The sequence below is a fragment of the Spinacia oleracea genome, chromosome 1 (assembly GCF_020520425.1).
Source record: "Spinacia oleracea cultivar Varoflay chromosome 1, BTI_SOV_V1, whole genome shotgun sequence".
Classification (NCBI taxonomy): domain Eukaryota; kingdom Viridiplantae; phylum Streptophyta; class Magnoliopsida; order Caryophyllales; family Amaranthaceae; genus Spinacia; species Spinacia oleracea.
The window spans coordinates 127,541,173-127,554,087 of NC_079487.1; the positions used below are offsets into that span (position 1 = coordinate 127,541,173).

Sequence of the window (12,915 nt, forward strand, 5' to 3'; positions counted from 1 at the left end):
GGGCTTACAAGTTACAAGTAGGAAATTGCCCTTAGCCTTAAATTTTGACAACAAGTATAGCACTTCTGAAAGACTCACTTAAAAGTTGGACGAATATTTTGGTTTTGGTCAACTAAGACCAAAAATATGAATTCTATTTTCAGTTAATGAAAGAATCCTTTCACTTATTTAGGAAAGTCCTATGAACCAAGCAATTAAGGGCACCACTCCAGCTTATGTCATTAAGTTGTATGCTTAGATTTTGTTTAGTTTTGGCTCACCATGTAAACTCTACATCCCTTACCTCGCTTTACTTACCTTTATCTTTTGCTCTATTCAAATTCTTTTGATTTACTGTAGACAAAATAAGTTAAAATAAATTACTTCGTATAAGAATTTAAATTGAATAAAACAAGCATTTATTTTTATGCCCTTTTAAATTAGACTCTACTCATATTATGTGGATGCTTCATTGGATGGTCTCTGCAATAGAATCCAACAAAGGAATCAATATGAAGACAAGCCTTAGCCAATTTTTGTTTCGCCTCTACAGTTCCAAAAATATTTGTCTTCCTTGGCTAGTTCTAGACTAATGATAGAGAAAATTCGTCGTAACAACCTTAGTCTTCAACCAAAGTCCCCATTCGGATGTGCCTCCCTTAATTGGTGATTGCAAGCTCCACACTCCGCCAATTTTGTTACTCTAATACTCTATAAAGAGAAATGCTATGGCATAGCTAATATTGTGTGCAAAAGCTAGAAGGTTCACTCTCTCATGTTCGGCTTGAGGGGTTGGGGCTAATGGTTGGATTTCTTCTACAGTAATTAACAGAGGAAAATTGGAAATCTTTAAACAACATGGAAAATTTGGAATAATAACTTCCTTGACTTAATCTTCGAGGAAAATAGAAAGGTCGTGGTATTAATGCAACAAGGAGTGACAGAGTTTCTTACTCGACCTCAACATGACACTTGAAAACAGTCTCATCTCTTTCAATTAACCTTTAAGAATTGCTTTCTCCTTTAATGCTATGGTCACTCTCCTAGGGAATTCTATACTGTATATGCCTATTTTGGTCCACCACATTGTTGTCTTAGCTTAATTTTTATTCAACAAACCCACGATGCCGACGAAAATTGTCTAGTCATCTGAGTGTGAGTTTGACAAAGTATTGTACTTCAATCAGTCTTTTCCTTTTGTTTGTTTTTTTGACAAGGTCTTTTTCTTTTGTTGAGTATTGTTATCTCTTGATTTCACACGACATTAATGATGTTTAATTTGTTTATTGTTCTATCAAGTTCCCCCTTTATCTTGATTGACCATATCCTACTTAATTGAAAGATACATCGCACCCACCTGGGTGCAAGATGTATGTTCTCTATCTCAAGTACGGAGTAGTAATTTTCCCATCATTCCAAATTTTTAATCAAAGTGACAATATAAGAATGGAACCCCCATTTTCTCATCAATATAAGTATATAACCCATATCTTTTTGTAATACTATCACTTTTTGGAACTATTGCACCTACTTGATTAAAATTTTATATCTGCCACTGATCATAAGATGAAGTGTATAGCGCCATTGTGGGAATCGGGTGGTAGAAATATTCCATTAGTGCCCTTGGAAAATAGTACAAACTACAGCTATCCCACTCCAACTAAGGTAATTTAGCTATGGAGAACTTGCATTAAACTTGGAGAATCTTTGTTTATTATTCATGACAATTGCCTAACACATGGTTATCTTAATTATGAATTTAAGTTGGTCCAACCTAATTTGTGGACTTAAGCTAATTGACATCACATAATTAGATGTTTTGTTGCTTTTGTGTAGGGAACAAGAACAACACTGTTGGGCACTTGGGCTGGAACCCTGCAATGGGTTAACAAGCGGAGAGGAACCGGGAAGTGTAAGAGATTCTCACCCCAAAGAGCCCTGATCCGGATTGCACTCAAAGGTACAATCTTTACCAATAAGTCAAGCTTCGTTTGGTATAGAATTAGACCTAATATGATGACGTAATTCAACATTCTGTCATCCATGAAAACTCCAAAGTGTAATTAACAGACAAGTTTGGCATGGCTACTTTATCTGCTACCCAGAAATGTACTAAACTCTGCTTCTCAAAATAGTTTCTTTTCTACGGCTTTTAATCTCTTTCCAAAAATATGCCATCTTTAATCTGTAATCTGTCATTAGTGTAAGTTTGTAACCTACAATTAGTGGTCAATAGTCACATACGTTAAATCGCCTAACCTTTTTTCGACCTTTTGCTGAAGATTACATAATCCCTCTTTAAACTCAAACTAATTGCTTAATTAAGATAACTGAATGATGCTACATCTGCCTAAACTCATCCTTCTGCCTAACATTACGAAAAATTGTGGTCAGATAATGCAATTATCATGACTGTTTAGTCATAATTATTCCCATAATTAGTTTTATTATGGAACTGCTAGTTTTCCAACCTGTTTTTGATATTGTTGCTGAGCTTCTTATCGTATGCCTTTTACCTGAATCTTTTAGAAGAGATCAATAGTTTCGCCACTTTTGTACGTGTTTTTTTTTATTCGTCGTGTCATGTATTTTTTGGCTGGGAGTTTCTGTGGCCATGTGTTGAGTTCCCTTTGCAAAAGTAAGATACAGAAAGTTACTAATATTATTATTTTAATCTGATTGCCGATTCACCTGCTTAAATTACTCTATTTACGTGACAATAAGAGCGTGGAGAATATTCGTTTTATCATGTGGTGGCAACAAAGATGGTCTGAAACAAAAATAATCGGACTTGACACAAGAACAAGCCGAGCACGATTTCTCAAGAAATTTTTTGACGGGTATAGTTTAGCGTTTAAGGGTGTACCTATGACTTGAAAAACAACGTAAAAATAACGGGTTGTGTTCAGTGTGGGGTTTGAGTTTGTGGTTCCCTGAGACAACACAACGTGACCACGAAAGGGCTTATTTTGAATGGTCATGCCTCATGCACGACCCAGTGCCATCTTTGACAAGTTGTATTTTGAAATGATAATCACTTCAAGTTTAAATCGAGTCTCATTTTGTCGATGAGTCATTTAATAGTTAGATTTGTGTTAGATCTTATTTGGGTGTCAATTACATAGTACGGAGTACTTTATCAGGATAATTATTAGTGATTAGTTTTTTAGACACACTGATTCCAAGTAGGGTCAATTTTGATTTTGATTTAAACCAAGTATTTTCTCATACTACAGTACAAGTCTATTTCTAACCAGCTTATTTTATTTTAATAAAGAAGTGGATAAATCAATATTCAACACCTTAGTGTGACAAAAAAGGTGAATTAAATCTCATTAAAGTATTTCCATGGATGAGAAAAAAAGGGATGATATAATAATACACACCCAATGAGGAGGGAGTTTGAAAAGGTTAATAGATTTCTGAATGCCAGCCTGCCAGGAGGGATTTGGCATTTGGGCCACTACTTGAAATAGTGTAGACAAGAAAAACAAGATTTAGAAGGGAAAAAAAAAAAAAATTGTGGGAAGAAAATTGCTGACATGGCCAAAAAAAGTAAGGGGCAAGTAGACACTTTTCTTTGTCTAAAGTGTGGGTGGAATCAAAAACTGTGCTCTTAAAGCATTTAAGATCTCCTCCTAACACCCCCACATTCAATTTGTGGCTCTAAATCTTTCTTCTTCTTTGATGACTTGGCATTTCACCTTCAAATCCCACCCCCACAAATTCCCCATTTTCCATTTCTTTATATATTCTCTACTCCCACCTCACTGTAACTGATCATCCTCTGACTCAGGGAAAAACCAAGAAACCAAAACAAGGAAGAAAAAAAAAAGATTGAATTTTTAGTCAAGAAAGAAAAAAAAATATGTCAGAAAATTGTAAAGATCCTTCAATTATGCTTTTTGGGAAGATGATTCAGTTGGGTTCAAATACCAATGGAGATTTTGTGGTTGCATCAAGAATTGAGCCTTTTTCTGCAGATGTTTCTGATGATTTTGATTATGATTGTGAAAGTACTTGTTCCGCTGAGGATGTTCTATGCTCAAAACAGGACAGAAACAGAGGAAATGAGGTATTTTTTTTACTTTCTTTAATGAAATTTCTTTATTTTACTGTTTGTAATTCGCAATTTGCAATTCTGGTACTAACCCATTTGGTAAAGATCATGAAGTTGAATGGGGTTGTTCTTTGTTTTGCTTGATTTGGTCAATTTTGTGATTTATGAAATGTGATAATTTGAGGGCTTATGTTGGATAACAGAATTACTAGATTTGTAGCTTTTTAGAAAACCGTTTTGCCTCGGATTTGGGTTGTTTGTGAGAATTAGCATAGTCTTATGTTACCCTCAACATATTAAATGTGTTTTTGTGCTCCCAGGTGCATGATGTAATAATAGTACGCATCTACTTACATTATTTTGTTATTATAGGTTAATTGTGTAGGGGAATTTAAATTTTCTTGTTCACCAATCACCTTTTTTTGGGGGAGAGTAAACAGACAATTGTTAACAATTAAACTGAAGTCGAACCTAATCCTTGTGTAAATATTAGTCAACCAAGTTGCATCCATCCTTTAATCACAACTTTATCTGTTTTTTTGAATTAGTTCTTTAGTCCCCCCTCCCCCCAATAATCTGACTCTGTTCTATTCAATAATTAAGATTTCAGTCCAACAACCTCTTGTATTTGAGTTTTATTTGTTTATTTACATTATTAAGCTGTTCAAGTTAACCCAAAATTAACCCATAGCTTTTGTTTTCGGGCATTTTGTTCATGTAATATTTGATACATTCTTATAAATGAGCAAGATTTACACAGTCCTGTTGAATTCAGTAATTTGTTGCAAAATATATTGATAATGCTGGTGGGTTTTTGGTGGTGTTAGTTGTGACTTGTGTCTAATGTCTATTTTGGTGTATCCTTTTTGTGTAATTCAGGAATCTATAACAAAAGAAACAGTAGTCAACAAGCAAGAAGAGGAACCATCTTCAAACTCAGGTTTAGAAGAGCCTAAAACACCAACCACCCCTTCAACAAATACTGAGAACCCAAAAACTCGTGCCAATAACAAAGTATGTTCATCCCAAGACCTTTCTAAGAAAGATCAAGACCAAAGTGATCAAGCAAGCAGTAACTCTGAGTCACAAGATGAAACCCTTTTGAAAAAACCTGAAAAAATCCTCCCTTGTGCAAGGTGTAGTAGCATGGACACAAAATTCTGTTACTTTAACAACTACAATATTAGCCAGCCACGCCACTTCTGTAAAAAATGTCAAAGATACTGGACTGCTGGTGGCTCCATGAGGAATGTTCCGGTGGGCGCAGGCAGGCGGAAGAGCAAGAATTATGCGGCTTCTCAAAACCATCATCTAGTGATTCCGGGAGCTTCTAATGGACTAATCCACCATGTGATGGGCCCAGATGGAGCACTTGTTGCCTTTGGGATGGATTCAACTCATTCAAATGCTTCACAAAACTTTCACACAAATGGGTTTTTCAGGTCTGAAAATGAAACAAGAAGCTCCATCAGTAATGGAGGGGGAACAGAGAGTGTTCAGCCAGTTCCATGTTTTCCTTACATTTCATGGCAACCAGGGTTTCCTGTATCATTTTACTCAACCACCTCACCTCAATGGGGTGAAAATGTAGCTGCAGCACCCTACAATCTACAATGGCTACCAACCCCATCATTGAACTCAGATCAATCTTCCACAACTTCCAGTCCTAATAATTCTACCACCCTTGGAAAACATTCTAGAAGCTCGAAAGAGTTGGAATTCGAGAATTCAAGAGTTGTGATGCCAAAGACATTGAGAATCGATGATCCTTTAGACGCTTCTAAGAGTTCGATATGGACTACTCTCGGGATCAAGAACAACAATCATAATGTTAGCTCTTCAATCGGGAGAATAGCTTTTTTGGGTGAGTCACAGCAAGCCAAGGATATGCCTGATATTGAAGCATCATCTATGGTTCTACAAGCCAATCCCGCGGCATTCTCCAGATCCCTTGCATTTCATGAAATTGCACAATGAGTGTTGCTTGACTGGAATTTGATCAATGTAATATGTAACTAGATAGTGACTTAAAAGTAGATTTTGATGAGTTTGTCAATACCTGTATTTAGGTGTGCCATTGAAGCTGCACAAATCAGCAAATGAAGTACAAACTCTTCACGAATTTGGCTTCTCATTAGCTAAGAGGAGCCTTCCCCGTCCCCTTCCTTATGTTTTCCTCAACTGAGTTTGTGTATATATCTACCAAGTTTTTTCAACCAAGCAATTCTTCTTACAAGAGTTACAACTTTGCATGTCTAATCTTTTGACTTTTTCATTCAACTTTTACAAAGGCATTTAATTTTAACCATTACGCTAAGATATTATATTATTGATAAAAGCTGCAAAATGGTGTTATAATGAAAATATACATTATTGTGATAAATCTAACAAAATTATACAGTGTACGTAACTATGTTTTCCTTATACGGAATAAATAACTAACAAAATTAGTTAAAATGTTACGGAGTACTTCGTACTATAAGTAAATACGATAAATCTATGAAAAACGTAAGTATTCCATACAAATGTATAATACAAGAGTTACCAAGTATACTCCGTAACACAATTGGGGAAAATTCCAGCATTCAAAAGGGACTATTTTTAGAAATTGAGAAGGTGGATTGACATTGGGTTTTATGATGCCAACACATTTGATGACCCCACATTTTCTTTTGAATTCAGTTCTTTTTAACTCTTTCTCACAAAATAATGTAAAAAGTGGACTGAAAAGTCCTTGTAGGCCCTTAAATAAAAATTGGATAAGCTCGAACTGGGATCGTTACTTCATTAGAGGCCGAAAAGCATCTTTCTTTTTCGTGCACCAACAAAACACTAGTTTGGTGCAACACCAAGTTATCAACCAAAAGCTTTTACAAACGCTGTTGATATAAATTTAGTGCCACGCTATTCGACGCCCGCTTTTACGTATGTCGTTCGTTTTATTTATGGTGAAAACCCGATATTACCCTTATAAATTCACCCCACCCCAACTCATACATCACTTTCTCTCTTTACATAATATCTCCACCCCCTTCCCACCGGGGCCACCTCCGCATCCACGACCCACCCACCACCACCGTCATCCACGACCCACCCACCACCACCGTCATCCACGACCCACCCACCATGAACGAGTTTGAAAAGGGTCCCAAGAAGAAGTCAAAGGCTAGCTCGTCGGGTCAAGTAGAGGGGATGCAGCCTCCACCGTCGTCTACAGCCGAGTTACAAGTATGATTTTTTTTTTTGAATTTTTTTTTTACGGAATAGGGCCAGAAATCCTATTCTTACCTAGGTATAGAATAGGAATTTCAACCCTATTCCATGTAAAACACAGAATAGGAATCTGGACCTTATTCGAATAGGGCTAAGAATCCTATTCCATTCCTAGGTAGGAATGAGAATATTAGCCCTGTTCCAGCCTAGGAATGGAATGGGGATCATGGTTATTCCATGTTTTTTTTTTTTTCGCTGGCATTAAACATTGATAATGATAGGGATTGCCAACACGCTGACTCTTGTTTTAATTAATGCAAAATTATGATTTAATAATTGGTAATAATTAATAAAAAATCGAACCTAATTAATAGTGAATAATAATTAAATCATATATAACAAAAAGTAAGTAATTAATATTTAGTAATAATAAATGATTAATAACGAAAGTTTAGTAACTAATAATTAGTGATAATAAATAATGAAAATAAATAATTAATACGGATTAATAAAAAATCAGTAATGTTTATTAAATAATTAAATGATAATAGTGATGTTTATTAAATAACAAAAAAAAAGTAAGTAATTAATAATAGTAATAGGGCCATCATTCCTATTTGAGCAGCAGTAAGAATTTATTTATTTATTTAATTTTTTTTTTGCAATGGAATGGGGTTAATATTCCTACTCCAACCCCTAGGTGGAAATAGGAATACTAGCCCTATTCCAACCTAGGGATGGAATAGGGATCTCAATCCTATTCCATGTTTCTTGTTTTTTTTGTTTCGCTGGCATCAAACATTGATAGGGATTTCATCCAACACGCTAACTCTTGTTTTTTTTTCCGCTGACATCAAAATAAAAACGCAACATTATGAATTAATAATTAGTAATAATTAATAAAAAAATCAGTAATTAATAGTGAATAATAATGAAATCGTATATAACAAAAAATAAGTAATTAATATTTAGTAATAATAAATAAGAATAATAAATGATTAGTAACGAAAATTTAGTGGAGTAACTAATAATTAGTGATAATAAATAATGAAAATAAATAATTAATAATAAAAAAGAAGTAAGTAATTAATAATAGTAATAGGGTCATCATTCCTATTCCTACCTAGTGGAGTAGTGGGTCAGTTCCTATATGAATAGCAGTAAGAATATTTTTTTTTACTTTTTTGCAATGGAATGGGGTTAATATTCCTACTCCAACTCCTAGGTGGAAATAGGAATACTAGCCCTATTCCAACCTAGGGATGGAATAGGGATCTCAATCCTATTCCATGCATTTGTTGCATGCCCATGTCAGTTTGTTATCCGTGAATTTAGATGTGTGTTATCAATTACCTACTTTTATTTATTTTATTATAATTTTCTTTAATTGCTTTCTTCTTTAAAGTTGGCGTGTGGTTTTGTTCAAAAAATTTGTCCATTTGTTGTTTGTACATATTGCATGAATGAACTATATTTATGACAATTGATTATTCAACACTTGTTTATCCTATCAGATTTTTATTTCCCATTTTCTTTTATTATTCGTTTTCCCAACTATATTTATGACAATTGCCTAATATATAGGCATTTAGTAATCATAAACACCCACTAATTTGTTTAATTTAAGATTGAAAAATGGATCAAATATATACGGAGTATTAGAAATGAATTATGTCGGCTAATAAGGAAACTAGTATGCCGACATTTGGATTAAAGTGCGATTCTAAACAATTATTGCCTAATAATTAAGAAATAATCTATAGTACGGTTCGAAACAATAATCGTAGTTTTGAACATAAGTAAAATTAGTAATAATATATAATGACATAAGTAATAAAAAATAAAAATAAAACTAGTAATGAATAATGAATAATAAATAATATATAACAAAAAATAAGTAATTAATAATTAGTAATAAATAAAAACTAAGTAATGGATAAAAAATAATAAAAAATAATATATAATAAAAAAAATTAGTAATTAATAATTTGTAATAATAAATATGGTAATTAGAATAAATTATTAAATCGATTAATGTTCAATAATGCACTATTTAATAAATACCTTTTTAATATTAGATGGTGGGCTTTCGTTATCCAAACGTTGAAGTTATAAAACGTAAATGTAACGCCCCGACTTCTAATACCATTAATTAGGTTAATTATCTTTAATTAGCAGCGGAAACCCTAATTTAGTCGGAGCGTCACATGCTGTATCTCCCTCGTAGGAAACACAAGGCTACATACCCTTTTTAATTTACTAAATATGGTTTAGTAACAGTAAATATACTTAGCTTCGATTAATTCTTTAATATTTTACATTGTAATCTAAATAAGCCTTAACAAATAATCCTAACATTGATTAAAGATTAATAATAATATCTAACTCGATACTTGAAATTAAACTTAGAGTGTAGTTAATACATCCATTAATACTAGTGAGACATAGTTATCTTTACTAAACATCGATCGTGAATTTGATGGTTGCATCCTCACTCTAAGGCATCCCATGATCTTCTTCGTACCTAAAACAAAAGCAACATCGTGAGCCGAGGCCCAGTAACATACTACCCTAACAACGTAAATTCATTTCAATTTATTTAATTTAATTTGCAAACAGGGAGAATAGAATATAGTAAATCACTTTCATAAAAGCAACATAATAAAACATCATTTATAACTTGAAACTTTAGTAGTTCCCATTATCTTTCATAAAACCTTCCTTTTACTTGGTAGCTGACAAGTTAGCCTTGCGGGACGTCTCCCACCTTGCGATTGTCCTCAAGGAGCACTCTCCCTTGTTGGACATACGCCTGTACCTAATTAGTTTCTTTTTTAGCTTGCGGTAACCCTCAAGGAGCACTCTCCCTTGTTGGGTGTCCCGCGGTACGGCGGTACGTGCACGACCTAGAAATAGTAACCCCACTAACTGCCAGAACCTGTTACACTTTAATTTATCATGTTTTCGTATCTTATTCATAACTCATAGACATCGTTCTTTTAAAATCATACATAAACATGCTGGAATATAATCATCACAAAGCACACTTTTATAAACACATTTCATATCCCACAATCCATTAAAACATATCATTATAAACATATTTCATAAATTCATAAAACACAGTTCATAAGGGGATTGTGGGTGTTAGCAATAGATGTTACCTCAACCGTAGTTTATATTTCCTGTTTGATGGACCGTTCTTCCTGAGCTTCAAGTCCGATTTCTTTCAGAATATTAAATCATTCAATTCGTTATTAAACGATTAATATTTTAAAATTAATACTTTATAATAAGTTTATAAATAACTGAATTTACGAATAAAAATTATAATTTCATAGTTTTAACGAAAATATTATTATTAATCAAAATTTCAATTAAAAACTAAATTCATATTTCATATATCGATTTTATACGAATATTATTTAAATTCCGTTTTTGCTAAATAAATCTAGTAATTTATTTTAGTAAAATCGATAATTAAATATATTTTTCCATCTTATAATAAATAATTTATTAGTAAATAATTATATTATAACACTTTATTAAAAAAATATAAATATTCATAAGTAGGAGAATCTGAAATTTTGGTATAACGTACCCAAAGGTCCAAACAATTAAAATGGCCAATTCAAGTTGGGCTTGGGAGAATAAATCAAGTTTCAATTTTTGAAACCTGATTTCCTTGGTTTTCTGGAAAGGGAACACGTGGCAGGGGAGGCACGAGAACAGGGGAGGGGCAGGGCACGAAGGAGGAGTAGGGAAAGACGAAGGGAGGCAGGGGTGGCTGGCTGGGCGGCGCAGCAGGGACGCGCCGGAGAGGCGGTGGTGGTGGTGTGGTTCGCTGCGGCGAAACGGCAAGGAAGGGGGAAGGACTGCGAACAGGGGAGGGAAACAGGGGATGCTTGAGGGTGTTTTTCGGTCAAATCTGGGCGGAGGGAGGGCGGTTCGACTGTAGCTTGGGCACCGGCGGAGGTAGCCGGGGAGTGGCGTCGCAGCACGCGGTGGTGCGGCAGGGAGGCAAAAGGGGTAGGGGAGTGTGGGGCTGCGAGGAGAGGAGAGAAAATAAGGGGTGGTTGCGGTGGTGGTGGATGGTTGTGGTGAGGCTAAGCAGCCGTGTTAGTGGTGATTGATGGTGGTGCCGCTACTGATGGTGGTGGTGGTGGTTTGAGTAGGGTGGTTCGAACCAAGAACACAAGGGAGTGATAATCAGTTTTGATAAATGGTTTTTGGTTGAGAAAAGTGGAAAGGAATTGGCTGATTATAATGACAAGTAGAGTGAATGAGAATCTGAAGTTTCCCTGGGGAACAAGGCATGGATGTGGACTGAAATAAGGGAAGAAGGGAAAGAAAGAATGGCTTCCTTCTCACTTGTACGTGAAGAGGAAGAAAGAGAAGAAAATTGGCAATTTGCTCTTTAGGGGTAATCTTGAATAGGCAAAATTTCTGAAATTGTTGCTATAATTACAAATTGACAAAAAAAATAAGTTTTGATATAAGTCTTTAGAAAAATTTCGTTAGCGAAAATAAAGAAATTTAGTCTTCGAATAAGAACGTTCCGAAATTATGAAAAGTTTCGAAATAAATTACGAAATAATTAAGATTTTAAAAAAATGTAGCTTAAGCTCGTAAATCTGAAATTAAATTATAGAATCTGGAAAATATAACTTGTGTTACAATATTAAAAATTCAAGTGAAATAAAACTTCGTTAATTAAAATAAAGTTCGAATTTAGTATTTAAAACGATTTTAAGCTTAATAAACATAATTATGCATAATTAATTAAGTTTTAAAAATTCGGGGTATTACAGTAAACGTGTCCAGGACTCCGGACAACGACATACGAGATCGCGAAACGTGACATCTTCTCGTAGGCGGGAAAGACAACCTTCGGATAGCAATGTGGCGTCGCAGTTTCTATGCTTTCCTCATCAACAACAACAGTCTGTGTTATTGCCTCAGCAGCAGCGTCCTGTGTCCTTCCTTCAGCAGCAGCAGTCTGTGTTATTTCCTCAGCAGCATCGTCCTGTGTCCTTCATTCAGCAGCAGCAACATGTGTCTTCCCCTCAGCAGCAGCATCAGTTCGATACTACCTCACAGGTTTCGCAGACGTTAGGTGTTATACCCTATACATGGGAGAGTGTGAGGCAGCTGCCCAGATTTAGGCTGCCGCAGGTTACTCAGCATGCGAATATCCCATACGACCCAACACATGTCACCCATTCGGCGCAGTCCTTCCATTCTTCACCGTCCTTGCACTCGTCACATTCGTACCATTCTTCGGAGCGCAGATCTTCGTCTCATCGGTCAGGTGAAGAGGGTGAGGTTGCCGATGATGCGTATGATGATGATTACGATTCTGGGATTGGTCAGGGGATTATACTTGATGTTAGAGGTGGTCAAGATCAGGTTGAGGGACTGGTTCAGGATCGGGGTCAGGATCAAGATCAGGGTCAGGATCAGGATCAGGGTCAGGGTCAGGGTTTGATTTTGGATCTAGGGCTGGGTAATCCGGGACATTCTTCGGTGGGTAATCCGGGACATTGTTCGGTGTACCCGAAGGCGGTAAAACCAGTGGGGAGATCTGTTCTTGGTAGATTTGTTTCTTTAGCTGAGGAGGGCGCCATAGGCGCGGGGGGTAGTACGAGGGCGAGTAGGAGGAG

At 35.4% G+C, this 12,915-nt stretch overlaps 1 protein-coding gene across 2 annotated transcripts; it reads left to right on the top strand.

Moving 5' to 3' along the window:
• The first annotated feature begins 1,425 nt into the window (after window positions 1-1,425).
• Window positions 1,426-6,275, top strand: LOC110782995 (cyclic dof factor 1). Of its 2 annotated transcripts, XM_021987293.2 has the most exons (4): window positions 1,426-1,644; window positions 1,816-1,939; window positions 3,963-4,054; window positions 4,919-6,275. In XM_021987293.2, the coding sequence occupies exons 1-4, from the start codon at window positions 1,546-1,548 to the stop codon at window positions 6,014-6,016; spliced, it is 1,413 nt and encodes a 470-aa protein (XP_021842985.1). In that variant the 5' UTR covers window positions 1,426-1,545; the 3' UTR covers window positions 6,017-6,275. The 2 variants fall into 2 exon arrangements, with proteins under 2 accessions (XP_021842985.1, XP_056683378.1); XM_056827400.1 differs by lacking the exon at window positions 1,426-1,644 and having other exon boundaries at window positions 1,814-1,939; window positions 3,776-4,054.
• Window positions 6,276-12,915: the final 6,640 nt, after the last annotated feature.